This window comes from Dipteris shenzhenensis, chromosome 9 (genome assembly GCF_047967505.1).
Source record: "Dipteris shenzhenensis isolate YYH24624 ecotype China chromosome 9, Dip_SZ_1.0, whole genome shotgun sequence".
NCBI lineage: Eukaryota > Viridiplantae > Streptophyta > Polypodiopsida > Gleicheniales > Dipteridaceae > Dipteris > Dipteris shenzhenensis.
In genome coordinates this window covers 27,778,708-27,798,115 of record NC_141604.1, presented here as the reverse complement: position 1 = coordinate 27,798,115, position 19,408 = coordinate 27,778,708, and the positions used below count along the sequence as shown (strand labels likewise).

Below are 19,408 nucleotides of genomic sequence, written 5' to 3'. Positions count from 1 at the left end.
TCTTTTTTGACGACATTTTAGTTTTCAGCTAAACTGAGGAAGAGCACAAGGATCACCTTGCTAAGGTGATGGAGCTCCTAAGGAAGGATCGATTGTTCCTAAATAGCCAAAAAGAGTGAGTTCTTCAAGACAAAAATAGAGTATATGGGACACATTGTATCTACTGAGGGAATTCAAGTTGACCCTAAAAAGGTCAAGGCCATAATTGAATGGCCAATAGCCAAAACTATACATGAGTTAAGATCCTTCCTAGGGATGTATAGTTATTATTATAGATTCATTAAGAATTTTGCACGTCTTGCTTCTCCACTAACATATTTGTTGAAGAAGCATTCCTTGTATGAGTAGGGCGAGGTTCACCCAGTAGCTTTTGAGGAGCTTAAGAGAACATTAGTCACCGCACCAGTGTTAACACTTCCAGCTATGGACAAAGAGTTCTTTGTTGTATGTACCGATGCGAGTGATATCTTGATTAGGGCAGTATTGATGCAAGGAGGGCATCCCATTGCTTATGAGAGTAGAAAGCTTTAAGGGGGGATTTGCCAGGTCATGACGTCCAAACAAGAAACATATTGCCACCTGAGTGAGCGTAAACAACTCCTACCTGAAAGCATGCCTCGATCAAAGTCTCCTTTGCCACTGCACATGTTCGGCAAGTCCCACTACCACATACAAGCAAGCAATCCTCCATCTCGAACCAGAGAGCCTACTGGCAGTGCATCTTGTCTCTTGCTACTATAAGGCTTGGAATAGTCGATATAACAGAACCTTCCTTTTGCTCACCGGTCCCCTCATTGATCCTTTGAGGACAGTGCCACCAATGACGACCTTTTTGGCCACAATGGTTACATGTACGTGAGGCCTTCAGGGCTTCCATTTCCTCAATGTCAACTTCTTCCTACCCTTCTGCTCCGCTAACAAAGCCTCAAACTGACTGTCATAGGTACGATCTAGAAATCTCTCCTCGTTGACCACCATCGGGACCAGTTCGTTCCAGGTCAACATATTCATCCTTCCACTGGTTAACAAGGACGAATAAAATAAAGCATACTGAGAGGATAGTTGGCGCAGCAATGTTATGGCCACGTCCGTGGATAATACATGATTCCCCGCCTGAAGGATCTCTAGCGAAGTTCCTATACCTTGTTGATGTGCTCCCGCATCGAGGAAGACTTCTTGGGATCCAAAAATCTCATATGGACTTCCAAAGAGACCCTCTTCATGGGACACGTTTGATTGTACAATGGCATCACATGCTCCCATATACATTTGGCCATTGTCATATGTTTCACGTGATTAATCACCTAAGGAGTACTATTTGGAAATATGAACAACCCCACCCTCGCATTGACACAGTCCCACAACTGCAACAGGGTCTCAGCCTCCTTTTGCACCTAGGTTGGACGCAAGGGGATCAGGCTTGTCAATTCCCACCAATATGGAGTCAGAGGCCATCCCATCAACAGTCAATCTGGAAGGTTGGAAAAACTGGAATTTTTGCCTTGCTCTCCACCATCTCAGCCAAGGTAGACATGTTGGAGTGAGGAGAGAGATGAGCTGGAAAGAGAGAAAGGATGGGAAAGAAGCTAGAAAAGGGAGTGACGGAAAAAAGGAGAGGACAGGGCTGAAGAAGATGATGAAGAGGCTTGGGGCCCATGTACCTTAACACCTTCATTGTCCCGACCCTCCAGACCTCCTCCTTGTGAATCTGAAAACACCCTTCAAAGACACACCTTCGTTGACACCCGTGGACCATAAATCTGCACACTCCTCACGAAGACCTCGAACAGCAGCCCTAAACCTCCTCTCAATTTGCTGGCTCAACACTCCCAAGTTTCTAGCTAATAGTGGCTTTGATACCATGTGAGAACTACAGCCGATCTGGACAGAAATGGAGAGAGAGAGAGAGAGAGAGAGAGCGCAAACCACACATGAACTGAACTGAGAAGGAGTAAAAGAAAGAAAGAAAGATATATTAACATTCACAGGAGGTCTCGTGGGCCTATGGGACAAAGTGCACAGAAAAAGTAGACGCATACAAGCCTCAGTGGGCTGGAGCAGAGGGCACGCTAGGGCCCTCTTCTCCACAGAGATGCACGGGATCTTAGGACAAAACCCCAAAAAAATGGGTAAAACCTCTACTATATATGGCACCAAACTGTGATACAAGAGATGCACTGACAAGTGAAGGAGGGGGCCTATATATAGACAGCCACACCCCCCCCTGCCCGCCTCTTCTAGTTTGAACCGTACAGTAGATGAGCAGACCCCATCTACTAATGGGGGCTAGCACACAGCCCTATAGCAAGGCTCTCCCCCCTTGCCTATGGGCTGACTCAGCAGCTCCAAGGGACTGACTCCCTCAGCCCTATAAAGGGCTGCTACGCCATCTATAGGGGCTGAACTCCTACCCCTCTACCCAATTGGACTGCTCAAGAGGGCCGCCGACCTCCTCCAGACCTCTACAAACACTTCCTTGCAGCCACATAGGGGGGTTCAAACCCCCTGCCTATAGGCCAAACACTAGGGCAAGGTGGTGGACTAGCAGGTCAGCCCACTCAGCCTATAAAGGCCTCGTAAGGGCGGGTCTATAGCTCCCCATCATTGCTTAGCAAGACGCACCTCAGTAGGGGCTGACAGGTGGCAACCAACAGGCCCAAAAGGACCCCCATGTGGGGCCTCCGCAGTGAGCAGATCTTCCCTACCCTATTCTACCCTCCAGGCCTCAATCAACCTAACCTAACCTCTCATAGGGCGGGCACAGCCACAAGCAAGACCCTCTCTCTCTACCATGTGACATCAGGAGATGTTGACCTCCAACACCAATCCCCTCTCCAGCCCTATAGGGGCTGCACACAACCCTATAAGAGGGCTCTCTCCCCCTGCAAGGAGCTGCCCTGAGGTGGGCCGACCCCCTCTGCACATAAGGAGGCTACCACGCAGCCCTACAAGGAGCTGCCCCCCTGCCATGCTCTGGCCGACTAGCCTTCCCAGCCACATGCCCTATAAGAGGGCTGTTGCACAACCTCTAGGGGGTGACCACCATGCCCTATCCTGCCTGACCAGCAGTCTTAGGTGGCTGACCTACAGGTCAGCACCTCTGTCCATAAAGGGGCTGATAGGGGTGGCTAGGGGTGGCCACGCAAGCCCCGCAACACCTGCCAGTACACAGCGCCTCCATCTGGCCTGCCATGTGGCTCCAAAGGGTCATGAATAGTGCCGCAACCCAGCAGGTAACAGCAGCAGCCACCGTGGGCTGTAAGGAAAATTAGAAAATAGATACTTTCCATCCTCTCCTATTAATATAGTGTTGAGCAGACTTCAGTGATAGTTTCCAAAAGCAAAAGGTAATAGAGAAGACATATATAAATGACAACACTATGCACTCCTGCAGAAGCTAGCAAAAAACTGAAGCCAAAACAGAATATGTGAGCTTTAAAGTCAGGCCAAAAGAACCAAAAAATGGTAAGCACTAATGAACATTAATCAGATAGTTGCACAGACCTTATACACTGGATACACTTGCCAGGATTCTTCTCCGTAAACCTTTTGCAAGCTCTATGACATCTGCTGGTGAAACAGCATATTTACCTTCCGGTTTTGTTGTCTTACACAAAGGAACCCTACTTGTCAACCTGTTTGTGACACATATGCTCAACCTCGTCATAGACTTGTCAACTGTCACAGCAGCCAATGTGGTTGAGGACTGCATAGGGTGAGAGGCAAGCCGGCACAGCAGAGTCAATGCCTCACGTATCAAGCATTCCCTGTCAATTACACATTGAAGACAATATGAGTGCCGAGATTGATAAATTGATGTAGTGCAGTACATAGAGCCTTGACACCACACTAAGCAATAAAACAATAACTGCACACAAACGTTATCATTCACATCATCTATCTTTCAGATAGACTTAAAAAACTCAGACTAGAATACTGGTAACCCTGTGAATGTTTCATGTCTTTGTAAAGTAGCTCATGAGAATAAATTCCACACCACTTTATATCCTAAAGTGCCATGTGTCACTATGGGACTTATCCCATATACATTTGACACTTAGAGTGTGTGTGCCTATCCTATAAAGGCATTATACTTTCATTGTCATTTTCATCAAGCCTCATGCCTTTCTTGATCATGTAAGTACTTTGCTTAGTTGTATATTTCTTTCTCGCAGTATTTCATTTCCATTATGCTTTCCTAGTCTTGCTTTTCCTTTCCATTCCATTCCATGACTTGCATCTTCAAGTGGCATCCAAGAAAAAAGCAGTGTCATCAACTAGCTCACTATCCAAGAGCTCCTCATCCTGTTTGAAGCGAAGTCTCAGCCCCAATAAGGTGTGCCTAAGATCTCAAAAAGAAGCTCATTACTTTAACCACAAATAGATACAAGAAGGGGACGAGCACATCCTTGTCGGACTGACCTAGAGATTTGAAATCTCACTCCTTGTCCTCTTTGATAAGCACCTCATTGTGGACATACTTGCACAAAGAGGAAACCTCTCTAATCCAAGCATCTGAAAATCCAAAGCATAGAAGGGTACCCTCCAAAAAACCCCAATCTACTTTGTCCTAAACTTTCTTGAAATCCAGGAGTAGAATGGCAAGCCGTTGGCTACTATATATAGCCCAATGTGGAGCCTCCCAAAATCAGAACATATTATTAAAAATGCTTCTATCCAAAGCATAGAATGGTACCCTCCAAAAAACCCCAATCTCCTCAGTCATAAGCTTCCTCAAGATCTAGAAGTAGATTGGCAAGCCATAGACCACTCTGCATAGCCTAATGTGGAGCCTCCCAAAATTTTAAAATATTATCAACGATGCTTTTGCTATGCACAAAGCACGTCTATGTATCATAAATGAGATTTAGAAGAATGGGCCGCAAACGCAAACTAATAGCTTTGATCAAATCTTATTGAAGGTACCCAAAAGAGTGACGGGCCTCCATTGGGAGATCAAATCGAACGTTCGGTGCAGTAGTTGTTAAAGGATGCAAGAGGGAGCAAGAAGAGTGCAAACGTAGAATAGATAAGATAGATAAAAACATACAAGAGGTAAAGGTTTTGTCTAAGTGACAAAACCTAAACCTATCCACTAACCGTAGTTAGGGATCCTCACTGTAGTTAGAGGGAAAAACCTCTAATAGGAAAAAAAGTACCGCTAACTCACTTATTGACTATACATTGGTCACTGTTATGAATTATGGCGATAATTCCAACACCCTCATGCAATGCCAATGTGATGATGTACAAGGAAAAGATCAATCACCAAAAGGAGATAAGTTGAGGGCATTGTGAAATGCCTCAAACTTCTCACGTGGAAGTGTTTTGGTGAAGATGCCTACAACATTGTCATGTGTGGAGACATGAATCATACTGATCTCCCCTGCATGCAACTTCTCTCTGACATAGTGATAATGAACCTCAATGTGCTTCGTGCGAGCATGAACCACAAGATTCTTTGCAACTGCTATAACACTCTGACTATCAGTGAGAATTGGAGAAGGACCCTCCAATGATAGGTGAAGATCAACAAATAAGCGGCGTAGCCACACACACTCTACTGTTGCTGTGAAAGCTGCCCTGTACTCAGCTTCACATGAGGAAGTAGCCACAATAGATTGTTTCTTACTTAGCCAAGAAATGCAAGCATGTCCCAAAAAGAAACAATTACCACTTGTGGACTACCTAGTGTCATAATCTCCAGTCCAATCTGAGTCACTTTAAGCATGCATCTGCAAGACATCCCACTGGGAAACATCAAGCCATAAGGCTTTGTGCCTTATGTGTTGTCTTTGGTCTGTGCATATACCTACTCACCTGAGATACTGCAAACTGAATATCGGGCCGTGTACTGCACAAATAAATGAGGCATCCAATAGCCTAGCTGTAGAGTGTGGCATCTATTGATTTACCTGCATCATACATAGTATGCTTCAGCCCTAGCTCCATGGGAGTGACTGTAGGCTTGCAATCTTGCATGTTGAGATCCAAGAGCTTTTGCACAAACTTGGATTAAGACATAATAATGCCACTTCTCTCTTGTATAAACTAGATCCCCAAATAAAAATGTAACATGCCCAAATCTGACATGTCAAATGTAGCTTTTAATTCAGCTTTGAAATTTGCAATTTTTTCTTCATGTGACCCTGTGAGCAGCATGTCATGACATGTCAAATGTAGCTTTCAATTCAGCTTTGAAATCTGCAATTTTTTCTTCATGTGACCCTGTGAGCAACATGTCATCTACATAAAGAATGATGACCAAAACATCCCCCCCAATCCTTCTTGATGTAGAGGATACTTTTAGTTGGACTGTTATGAAGCCCCTTGCTGGTCAGAAAGGCATCAATCTTGGAGCACCATGCACGTGGGGCTTGTTTCAGCCCATACAAAGCTTTATTTAGTCTGCAAACTTTATGTGCATTACCAAAAATTTCAAAGCTAGGAGGTTGTTTGACGTACGCCTCTTCTTCCAAGTCTCCATTAAGAAAAGTTGTTTTTATATCCAACTAATAAACATTCCAATCAAAATGTGCAGCCATAGCAATAACTAATCTGATGGTGGTCATCCTAGAAGTAGGAGCAAATGTCTCCTCATAATCAATGCACTTCTTCTGAGCATAGCCCTTTGCAACCATATCAATGGACCCATCTGACTTTCTTTTTACTTTGAAAACCCATTTGGTACCTATGGCATTCTTTCTTGGTGGCAAATCCACAAGATTCCAGGTCTGATTTTTCTCAACGGACTGCAATTCATCTTACATGGCATTCATCAAATGCACATTGTCCTTAACTTTTTCAAAAGTATCAAGCTCTTCTTCATGAAGAAGAGTACCTACATAAGCTGATTCAACAGAAAGAGCCCCCCCTTCGTGCCTTGCTGCACTACGAGCTCTACCAGGAAAAGGAGCATCAAGCTTACTCTCCCTGAGAGTTTGGAGTAACCACTTGGGAACAAATTCAGCGGCATGTATTAATCTCTTGCCTGACAGCATCTTCTAATGCTTGTGGAGGAACTGAATCAGCTGGAGGCTGAATCGGGGCATGTGGAACATAAGGAGATTGCTGTAAACTCTGATTTTCAGCAAGGATGTCAAAAGCAGAACCCAAAGCAATGGGTATTAACCCCTCAAAAACGTCATCTGATGGAGAAGAAGCTGACACATTAAATTCAGCTTGTTTATGTGCTGAATTTTCTGAAAAGATTACATCTCTGCTGACAAAAATCTTGCGTGAAGCAAGATTATAGAGACAGTAACCTTTGCTCTCTGCACTATACCCAACAAATATGCATTTAATTGCCTTGTCTGACAACTTATGTTGAAACTCAATAGGCACATGGGCATAAGCAACACATCCAAAGACACGAAAATGTTCCACTAAAGGCTTTCTCCCATGCAAAACTTCATAAGGAATCTTTGTCTTCAAAGCCTTAGTGGGAGCCCGATTCAAAACATAGTTGGCACACATGAGAACCTCAAGCCAAAACATGTGAGGCAACTTTTTGCTTGTGAGCATGCATCTATCCATCTCCATAAGAGTTATATTCTTTCGCTCAGCTTTGCCATTTTGCTGCGGGGTAAGCCTCACTGTAAGCTGATGTGTGATGCCTTATAAGCGTCAAATTCATGAGACATATACTCCCCCCCTCTATCAGTGCATAGAATTTGAACCGTGAGGCCTGTTGCATTCTCAATCTTTGCCACAAAGTGTCGACAATGCTTAAATAAATATGATTTTTATTTAAACCATAGACCCAAGTGTAATTTCACATAATAGAGATAATCACCCAATGCAGGAGTCCTCATGGGACCACAGACATCACTATGAATGAGCTGTAATTTCCAAACAGCTCGTACTGCACCATCCAAGGCAGGGGTGTGGGCATTCACAATAACAACAAGGACATGAGCTAATAGTTGTATTGTTTTGACCAGTCACTGATTGCATAATCCTAACTGCAAAAGGTAAATGCTAATCAAGCTAAGTATTGGCCCCCTACTATACTCTAGGAGCATCCATGCTTGTTGCTTAACATCGGGTCGTGTAGCTCAAAACTGGTATTTTCACTGCAAAGTAAAAGTTATAAGCCAAGAACTAAGCATTGAGGACTCGAAATGGTCATTCTGGCTTCAAATGATTGCAATGTGTGGACATTCCATGCATGCTTGGAGTTGGCGAGTTGACCAAAAGATGGCTCTCGATATGAGAACTAATGTGTGGGAGGACTCAACCACAGACAACTATCTAAAACAGGTGTCTGACTGCAAAAAAGAAGAGACAGCTCCAGCCCCCTCCTAACTATGTGCATCCCTGAGCAAGAAGTTCCTGAGATCAAGAAGTAAACATTACTAAACCAGTAGGTTACTTCTTGGAATGGAGGATAGCACCTTCCCAAATCTCACCTTTCTTCACCTTCAACCGTTCTCGCTGGAGAACAGTCATTTTCCTCTTCAGCTTTGAGCTCGTTGTCCAAAAGAAAGATTAAGTGAACTGGTAAGCTCCCAGTGATGACTAATGGAAACTCTTGATCCTTTAGCCCTTCTCCTCCTGCCTCTTTTAGACTGCCTTCCTTACAAAAAGTCACTTTTGTAGCCAAAACAGTGGCTGCACCTCTGTGCCCTGATGTAGCAATGAAAGTCAATACACGAAGAGCGCTGCGCCGCAGTGCATATTCCTGCAAATTGCACGTGTCTAAAATGCATTAGCGCATAATTCTAGTGAATTGTTTGCAATGCACACTTCTATAAAATATTCAGTATGTGCTTTAATATATTCATAGTAATCTCACTCACAATACATAGAATACCTGAAAACTGCCACCCAGGTAGAACAAACAAGCGATCAATCCCTCAATCACTTCCATGTTCTTTAGCTCTGACTTACTAAGAGAATTTGTAGTCTCAAATTGAGATATATTTTTCTTGCAAGCTGCCAGATATGTCTCCCCCTCTGTAATTTCAACATCATTTTCTCTACCATGTGTACTAACATCACCCTCCAGACCTTGTCCTGATATTATGGCAAAGGCATCTGCCATCTTTCCCTTAGGGGTGCACAGCTTTTGGAGTACAGATGGACCTATAAACACCCAATCTTGGCCATTTCACATCAATGTTATTGTTATTTGAAGCATATAAATACCACTGCAATGCAAAGAATGATGACAATAGGCTTGAGAAGTTGGTCAGACCTACAATGTAACACAAACTGAACAAGTCGGACAGCTTGCAAGCGCACATCAATACCTTCAGACTTTCTCATAAGAATTTCTATGCTTCCATCAAACAATATTGCACCAAAACTGCAAAAAGAAGCAATACCAGAACAGCAATGGATCATGTGATTCTGAAATCAACAGTGGCATGAAATAATTTGGACCAGATTTTAATGCCCAAAAATAGACTAGACAAATATCCATATCTCAAGTCAATGCTGCCTAAGTCCTTACTTATATTACAGTATTAAGTGACCTCCTTTGGAAACTCACCGTTCTCTCTCATTCATTGGCTCTGTGTCCATTATAAGCACATTCAAAATTGACATAGCCTCTATCTTTACAGCTTGACTCCTGCCTTGCAACACCAGGGAAAAGATTCTTCTAAAAAGTCTCGTCAGTACAGTTTCCTTCTCTTCATCCTTTCTGTTATGAGACGTGTTGAACTCCTCCATACAGCATATGTCTGATCCTTGAAATTGATAGTAAATCCTTGGCGAAGAAAAGTAGGATTTAACTGATTCCATTGGAGAAGCAGCAGCACATTGACCTTCAATAACCCTTACACACATCTGAGCATCATTCAAACCCTGAATATGTGACTCAGCACTTACATGGGAACTAGATGTTAAGTTGCGGCCTTGGCTTTTCTTGGGTGGCTGAAATGAGCTTCTGTGATAACAAAACTCTTTAAAAGTCAATCTTGAAATACAGCGAACTTATCAGATCCCCAACAGGATTCTCAAAACTCCATGCAAGATGAGTAATAAACATTTAGCAGTTTCAAAATGAAGTCAATCACTGATTAGAATTCATGAGAAATACCTTCCAAAAAGCTCATCTCGAAAGTTGCGATCATGAACCAAAATACAGCGCAATACTCGCAGGGCACTCTCAACAACTTGTACCTGGAAAAACCAATTGTAGATACGGTTACAGCCATGAAAAGGCGTCCGGTTCAGCACATACGTTCGATTACCCATGGATTACAAGCAAACTTTAAGGAAAAACCATCCAATAGTGACAAGTGGATGTCATAATGAGCCAGTTATGTCGTTACACCAACAAGAAGCACTCCTTTTGTTGACACAATGAAGGTAGGTAAGAGTAGACTGTAAATGCAACACTTCTGTATTGCATTATTTCTTTTCATTCTTAACATATGTCTGTGGCATTTTGGGAAAAAGGAGCCAGCAAAAGGCCACAAAGGGGACGGACAGAACTTCTTGTAGCTCTGATTTGTCTGTAATGACAACAGTTGAAGCTGACATTGAAAGAAAACATTTACTCACTTTCTTAAATCGGCAGATTTCCAGAACTTCCATGAAGAGAGTCCCAATTGGTGTGAGCCCATTAGCCATCTTTGACGAAGCAATATACAAGCAAATCCAATGTTGTTAGAGAATGTACAAAGCCAATGAGAGTCATCAATCAGCTGCTAAAAGAAAGTAACCTCATAAAATAGGAGGATTCTAAGATACACAATCAAAACAGCCAACTTTGGAAATACCTAACAAGAAGTGGATAAAAAGTCAGCCTTTTGAACCTGATAAAGTAGGAACATAAAGAGACATGGTGGATAAGACCACAAAGAGAAGAAACCCAAAATCATATAATGCTGCACTAAAATCAAAAATGAAGGAGCCCTGCTACAATAGTACCATCACAATTGACCTTCAAAATGCATGTGAATTCAATCTTGGGGCAAGCCCCCAAGATGCTAAAATGGACATGGATCTTTGACATGTTGAGCTTAGTCATGTACAAGGGGTTTCTTGTCGACTCAACCAACAATGACTCAAAGGGGAAGACCAGAAGAGCATCACAGCTAGTTCAATGATGTCCAAGTTGTTCGGCACAGCATAGTGGGACATATGAGCCAAGAGGCCTACGATTATTCAAAGGGAAAGCTAGTTTTTACAGAGCACTTATACAAATGATCACTTGCTGACTCTACATATGCTCATAAAAGAGAAGCACTAATACAAGAAGGCCAAGTACCGCTAAATTATTACTCTAAGAAGGGCCCCTCTCTACCCATCCTTCGGTAACTTGGGAGTGCGATCTGACGATGATGAAGGAGCTATAGAGCCAATGAAGCAAAAACAAGACCATTAGTGTACGGTGTGTTTCAGTGAACACTACCGTAATTTAGGCACCCACTTTTGTGTTTAGGGCATAACACTGTTAGGGTTTACGAAAGTTTGATTAAAATTTGAGATCACTAGCCTAAGTGATGAACCTTGGAGAGTCTAGTCGAGTCTTAAAGTTGACTTTTAAAAATAGCCCAGTTAGATGTAAGGGTAGAGGGGTCATGGGCCAAATTATTGAAGACTTGTTAATCTAATTCAACCTGTATCTCCAAGCAATTTTCAGAAGACGTTCCAAGGTATGGATCTCATTTTCAATGGTTCAAGAGGAGTAGCAGTTTTGGTCCACTCATGTGTGCAGTCATTTACCACTGTTATGAGCACAGATGAGAAGCCCAGATACACATGGATCTGTCTTAGGAGGCCTTCCATCAAAGACATGCATATTGCAGCATGCTACCCCCCTCCAAAGACATCGGACTATGCCAAGGCTTCCCAAGTAGAGTGCAATTACCACCACGGCTGAGCACCCTTGCCCAACTCAAGGGTTCGCATGCAGCTAGGGGGAAAAGAGCAGACCAAGGCCAACTGATTCGCCCCAAACTGAAGACCCTTGCTACAACCACACCTGCAAGACCCTTGTTTTCAGCCATTGCCACCATGCCACCCAAGTTTTATTATGATAATATGTATCGATGTGAAGAACCAAATTTCTCAAGAATGCAAATGTGTGTAATGCATGCAGAATTTGGATGCCAATTGGCCCTCCAATGGGAGAAGAGAGCCCTCATGAGAGTACTTGTTTCTCTTTTCTACATGGAGGAGAAAATCCATTCCCTACAATGAATATACCTAGTCTCTATCCAATTCACAAATCCATACACCAGTGTTGGCTGAATGGATAGTATTCACTCTTCGTTCTTTAGTCACGGCAGATTCCTAAGATGACGTAGAAGCCTCACCCTCCTGCTTGGATGCTTTGCCTTTCCCTTTCGCAGAAAAGGTCTTGGCAATTTTGGCTCATATAATAGGATATTTACGCCATGGATGCCTTGGCTTAAACCTCTGAAGCATTTACCCTCCTTAATCAACCTTTTCTTCTCATCATCAATCTTGGAAGGAATGATATCCATCCAAGACGTGTTTGGCTGTTAACATTTTGTACCATAGCTTTCTCCTTTTCTTTGATAAAGGGTTTACGAGGATTCAGCTTCCTCTCGGCTATTTCAGCCAATTTAGTGAGGTCTCTAGAGGTGGTTGGTTGAACATTTCAACCTCATACCTCATTTTCGAGCTTAGGACTGCTCAATACTTCTTTCTTCTATAATCCTCACTCTTTTCAAGTAACTCTAAAGAGAGTTTCCAAAACCTAGCTATAAATTCGGTATTACTCTCGTTGTCAAATTGCCTAAACCTTTCCCAACAGAAGGTCAATTCCTCTTCATGTCTCAAAGGCATGAAAGCGGCTTCCAGCTACTCTACAAACTTGGTATTTATAATATTTCAATTAAGCTTAGAAGCCAAAATTATCCCTTTCTTCCAAAATAAGGGATTTGCATTGCATAGCCTCTTTGAGCCCACAAATGATTTGTCTTTTCCACAAATGTTACCCAAGCTTTACAATATCAAGAAAATACAAAACTGGTCCATGGCCGTATAAGATGTGCAGTGCAACGCGTCGATCAGTACCCTTGCACTAACTCCAATCCTCACCATTAGTTCCATCACATATACTCAAGCCGCCAATTACATTAGTTATTAACAATCAATTGAATGAATCACCGAATCAACCGATCCCAATATAATCGCCCTCAAAGTACAATAATCAAACATAATACCAATAACACTAGCGACATCAGTATTAACATAGAATCACCCACAATACCAATCATCTAGCATGGCAAAAACACATGCTAGTTAGGCGTCCCCAACTAAACCACACAAAACATCCACTAGGATCCCGCCGCGTCCGGTGCGCTCCTATGGAATACTTTGCCATAGTCACACTTGTTAAAAAATGAAATCCCACCAAAGGGTATCCACAGTGGAAGACTTATAGATAAATCCCAAGAATTACACGCAGAAGTTTTTCACTATAGAATCAAACTTCGCAACCATTTATGTGTGTGTGCAAGCCAAAATAGACAGTGCATCACACACTTTTTTTGTGAAATCTTATATTTCTATGTGGGAAACTCCAAAAAGAGATAAAAACCCACCAATAAGTACAAAGGAAAAAATTACAAGTAAAGCCTCAGAGCAAAAGTCATGAGGCAACCAAGTAAAAAGTTACAAGATTCAAACTGGAGGAGGATCAAAGACAAAATCCTCCAATTTCAGATTGTTGCTTTGTAAAAATTGATGTAGTGAAGAAACTGCACCATCAATAAAAACCACTTGTTTTTTGCCCTTGTGATTCTTCTTAATATTAGCTGGGAGCCTGAATTTTTGAATCACAGGGTCAAAAACATGTTGCAACATAGGATGAAAAGACTCCACAGAAAAAGAGACATCTGCATCCTGAGAAAGAAACTCCGGCATAGTCATCACAGACAAAGGAACTGGAGCAATGTCTACACTCTCTTTCGAAGGAGCTGCATCGGATAAATCAGAGCTGATCATATCAGCTTCACTTCGAGTATCAACCGGAGAAATAGCATGCGACAGTGCATCACACACATACTTTTTTTTTTTTGTGAAATCTTATATTTTTGTGTGGGAAACCTCAAAAAGAGGTAAAAACCTGCCAATAAGTACAAGTAAAGCCTCATAGCAAAAGTCATGAGGCAGCCCAGTAAAAAGTTACATATCAAGCTGGAGGAGGATCAAGCACATCATCCTCCTATTGTTCAGTAAAAACTGATGCAGTGATGAAACCACACCATCAATAAAAACCAGCTGTTTTTTGCCCTTGTGATTCTTCTTTATATAGGCCGGTACCCGAAATTTCTGAATCACAGAGTCAAAAACCTATTGTAACATGGGATGAAAAGATTTTGTAAAAAAGGCACTTCTGCATCCCGAACAGAAGAAGACTCTGGCACAGGCATCAGAGGCAAAGGAGCTAGATCAACATCTGTATCCTCCAACGAAAGAGCTACATCTGATAAAGCAGGACTCGGCATTTCAGCTTCACTTCGAGGATCAACCTGAGAAAGAGCATGTGCAGCATCCTGTATGATCCCCTCTGCAAGGGGCACATCCATATCTAGAGGAGAAGGAGGCTGATGATGCTCAACGGGAGTTGGATCCTGAACTTCTTCAGCAAGAGAAAGATTAACCTATGATTTTTCTACCTTCCTCCAGTAATGCTTCGGAGCAATAAAAGAAGGCTTATCCAGAGCAATAAAAGAAAGCTTATCCAGTAAAGCCTTCGCAAAAACCGGAGGAGAAGGAAGAGTAAACTTTACTGTTGAAGAAGGAGCAGGAGAAGTGGTCATGGAAGCCAAAGGGCAAGCACATGCAAAATGACCAACCTGCCGGCACCGATAACATGTTGTAGGAAAAGAGGCAGAATGCAGCCTGATGCGCATCGGATGAGCAAATCCCAAATCGAGATCCAGAGTAGAGGGCACAGGCTGCATCACACACACACACACACTTTTTTGTTAAATCAAATCTTTGATTGATTATATTATATGAGTAGCAGCCTTAAAATAAGGTGCTACAATTACATCAACTGAAAATTTCAGTATATGCCAAAAAGACCTTATGATCTATGCAGCGAGTTTGCAAGCAATCAAAGAAAGATTGCTGCTGAGAATGCCTAAAAGAGCCAAACAAAGAGAAAGTAGGATCACCAAAGACTTTACAATTCCTATATGTCCATAAAGTCCATAGTGCCCAATAGCGAACCCAAACGAAGAAAATATGAAACTCCAGTCTGGATGGATGAAACCCAAATCGCCAGAAGAACTTCCCAAACAGAACAGATGGGAATCTCGCTCGCAAGCGCTGTCGAAGCAAATCAAAAAACTCACGAGAGCACGGACAATGCCAAAACAAGTGAGGCACAGTCTCCAAAAGAAGCAGAACATCTGTGGCAAAGTGCAGGAGCAATGTGTCGATGAGCTAATAGTTGTCCAGATGAAAACACTCCCAAAAGAACTCGCCAAAAGAAAGCATGTTGCCGAAGCAGTACTTTATAGGCCCAAAGTTGTTGTAATCTTTTCCTCCACCACTTGGCTGGGCGATGCATTCGCCAAATAGAATCACCTCTCTCTGAAACCCAAGGTTGAGGCAAAAGGATTTTATACAATGCAGGTACAGTATATACCTAGATGAATCCAGGAACATTCCCAAACTCATCCTCTAAAAACACAACATAGTGCAGTTTCAATCTCATGATAGTCACTCACAAGGTTGAAAACCATAAACTCCATCATGCATAGCAGGGACTAGCTACTATGACATCCCCACTGACGTCATCAGCGCCCAACAGTGGGTGTAGACCATAGTATAAAAATATGCTCTCACACATACAAATCCACACACCCACACATACTTGAGCATACATTTATACAAAATCTTCGTACTGAGTTTCTGTCGGCACTCCGGAGGTGAAGGGCAGACTCAGCCATGATGAAGGCTAGCACTAAAGGATTTTATACAATGCAGGTACAGTAATTTGAGATAGCCTTAAAGGACAAGAAGAGGACCCTGGAGAAGTCAAAGTCCAATCTTCTAGCTAGTCCTGGAGTTCCAAAGGAGGAATCGAAACAAAAGGCGAAAGCATAGAAGTAATTTGTCACCACAAAGGACGATAATGAGAGCCCAATCCATATGTAGTAGCTGCTAGAGAAAAGGGGAGCACAGTACCAGCATCATCTATAACATCAGCAACCGAGGTGATGCCTTTAAACGAGACAAAGTAGGAATGTCGAGGTTCTTGTAAAGCCAAGGGAGGCTGAAAGACTTTCGACCAGTGAATGCTTTCAGCTCTCAAAGAATTCCCAAGTAAAGATTGCTGTCCATTCCATTCCAAATGAGAAAGAACATGCTTCCAGTCACGAAGCAAACGGGAGACAAAAGGGCAGCCAGGCAAAGTGCCATCAGTGCAACCAAAAAAGAAATCCCAATGATCGAGTTGCCAATGACCAAATGCAAAAATACTGACATAAGTGACCAGAGTCCTAATCATAAGAGCTCAAGGCTGATCACCTTGCAAAAATTGCAGCAACATTTTCCCCCTGTGGGCAAGAATATGCACATGAATATCTGTGATGTTCAATCCACCATGCATCTTGGGAGAACAAATGTGATGCATCGAAAGCAGCCTAAGACTTTTCTGCCATGTTTGGATCGCCAGAAGATTTTCATAAAGACAGACATGAAATTTGTAAGATCTGCCTTAGTGAACATGATCAATGGAAAGTAAAATTGAATATATGCCACAAGGATGGACTGCACTATTCGAAGACGAACGTGCAAAGGTCAAGTTGCAAGTTTCCAATACTCAAGCTTTTTCCGAAGCTTAGCCAAGACCCGATCAGTTTGTTATCGGCAAGTGAGTTCCCACCCCAAAGGGTAACCAAGATGACGAACAAACTGAGTGGGTGGAATGATATCCCCAGGCCATAATAGACTATGCCAATCTTTGGAATGCAAAGGGAGCAGCTTAGACTTCTGAAAATTAACATGAAAACCAGCTACCAAACCATAAACAGAGAGGGCCTGCATCAAGGCACCAAGATCATGGGGCGTATTCTTCAGGGTAAAGAAAGAATCATCAGCATAAGCCTGAGCAACTATGCTACGATTAGCATCCAATTCCAAGCCATGAAGTGATCCTGTAGCCACAAGATGATCAATATATTGCAGCATAGGATGAGTAGCAATGGCATACATTAAAGCACTGAGAGGGCATCCCTGGCGGACCGAACAACGAAGAGTCCACTCATCAGAGATATCCCCAGAAAGAATGCAAGCTGCATTGCTATCTCTGTAAAGCCAGTACATAACCTGCTGCATTTTTTGTCCAAACCCCAAAGCTCGCATAGTTTGCGAGATGAAATCCCATTAAACTGTGCCAAAGGCTTTTGCAATATCTACCTGCAAGAGTAGAACATCCTACTGCGTGTATTTGGCATATTCAATCCCAATATAAGCATTGGCAATCTTATCTGTGATATGGCGACATGGAACAAAGCCATATTGGGAGGGATTCAACCCATCATGCAAATAACCTTTAATCCGATCAACCACCATTTTGGCAATGATCTTGTAAATGACTGGCATGAGCGTGATTGGCCTCCAATCACCAAGTGAATCACATAGCTGATTTTTTGGAATCAGCTTGAGAAGACCCTTTTTCCATGACACAGGCATCTACTGATTTCGCCATGCTGTATTTACCATTTGCAGCAAGGTGAATTTAAGAAGATCCCAAAATGCAAGATAAAATTCAACAGTGAGACCATCCCATCCTGGAGATTTCCATCTCCCACAGGATCTCAGTGCATCAGACAATTCCCTTTCAGTGAAGGTATGTTCAAGTTCCAAAGCCTGAGCATCAGACAGAATAAAATGAATATGCTGCAAAAGAAGCTGACGTGCAGACACGAGCCGAGAAGAAAGAGTATCCACATGCCCAAAATGAGTAGAGAAGTGCTGCATACATAAATCAGCAAGCTCTGAACGAGATGTTGACCAAGAGCCATCAGGCATCCGAATCCAACAGATATTGGCAGCCTATCTTTTGTAGTGTAAACTCTAAAAAAATTGCTTGGAAGAGCAACCTTTATCCAAAAAAACGCCCATTGTCTGGATCGTGATTCCCATTTAGCAAGCTTTCTGCAATCATTGGATTGAAGAGAGAATTGAGCCTGACATAAGAGCATGCTTTCCTCTAAAGACAAAGGGCGAAGATGAGCAAGCTCAATCAAACTCTGACAAGTAAATTTGGCATGTGCTACAGTCTCCCTTGTGGCTTGCATATAGGATTTGCCATAATCTCGAATAACTACTTGCATCCGAGCAACAAAAGCCTGCCAGGTATAATCCAAACCAATGTGTATCTGACGAGAGAGAGGCTGAATAGCATCAGAGACCAAGGCTTTAAAGTCAGCATGCTCCAAATAACTATTATTAATCAGCAAAAGCCTTCGGCAAGGCAATCTGTCAGTGGGAAATTCATGTAAGGAAAGCCTCAACCAAAGAGGAGTATGATCCGAATGTGTGAAAGCATGATCAACCCAAATTTGACAAGTAAAGGCATCACAATGCTGTGTACCATCTATCCAAGCGTGCCCGATAAGAAGATTGGGCATTATGCTGAAAGGTATAGCCCGGAAGCATGGGCTGTAATTCTTTCCAAAGATCAACCAAGCGCAACTGAAGCAAAAAATCAAACCATGCCTATGTTTCAAAAGCCAACATATGAGTGTGGCCTGTGGTGTTGTCACCCGATTGAGGGGCATTATTAAAGTCACCACAAATGAAGACATGTTGTCGCCATGGATAAGTATGCATGGCAGCCCAGATCAAAGCTCTATCACGAGAAGATTGGGGGGCATAAACCGATGCAAATTCAAAAATTTCCCCTTGAACAAGGCATTGAACAATAATCCATCTACCATGGCGATCATTGAGAGCCACAACAGGTTAAAGGTCGTGCTTTACCTAAAAAGCCACACCAGAAAAGGACTGCTCTCCAACATAGAAGATATCATAACTAGCAAAATGGCCTATCTGACCAGCATACATATGCTGATTATGCTCTTGCAAAGCAACTATATCAAGCTGCAATTGCCTCATATACATCCAGACCAGTTTCCATTTGCAAACATCACACATTCCTTGTAAATTGAGAGTAACACACTTCAGATGATCAAGCATATTTATAGTTATGGGACAGGTATCTACAACAACTAACGGGCTGTCTACGTTTGCATTTCCACCTCAATGTCCGGGCCTCTGCCTTGGGATAAAGCATCAGCCTAAGGAGAGGACAAAAGTGCAACGACTTCTTCAGGAAACAAGGTCCGATTTGCAGTCACAGCAACCGAGGTTAAGCCAGCACCAGAGTTTTCAACGGGTGTTTTCCCATGAGAGGATGCACCACTCCAAGTTCGAGAAGGAAAAGGTCGCCTGGGGG

The 19,408-nt window shown here is 42.7% G+C and overlaps 1 protein-coding gene across 7 annotated transcripts in view; it reads right to left on the bottom strand.

The window, feature by feature from the left end:
* Window positions 1-3,395: 3,395 nt before the first annotated feature.
* Window positions 3,396-19,408, bottom strand: part of SUV2 (protein dimerization) — a 58,193-nt gene continuing 42,180 nt past the window's right edge. For 3 of the 7 annotated variants that reach the window (XM_087379886.1, XM_087379889.1, XM_087379890.1), the window contains 7 exons: window positions 10,516-10,584; window positions 10,049-10,131; window positions 9,497-9,895; window positions 9,204-9,310; window positions 8,816-9,102; window positions 8,412-8,683; window positions 3,396-3,767 (listed from right to left, as the gene is read on the bottom strand). In XM_087379886.1, the coding sequence (XP_087236012.1) occupies window positions 3,506-3,767; window positions 8,412-8,683; window positions 8,816-9,102; window positions 9,204-9,310; window positions 9,497-9,895; window positions 10,049-10,131; window positions 10,516-10,584 (1,479 nt within the window). In that variant the 3' untranslated portion in view covers window positions 3,396-3,505. Of the gene's footprint in view, window positions 3,768-8,411; window positions 8,684-8,815; window positions 9,103-9,199; window positions 9,311-9,496; window positions 9,896-10,048; window positions 10,132-10,515; window positions 10,585-19,408 lie in introns of those variants that run through there. The other 4 variants (XM_087379887.1, XM_087379888.1, XM_087379891.1 and 1 more) reach the window with 4 other exon arrangements.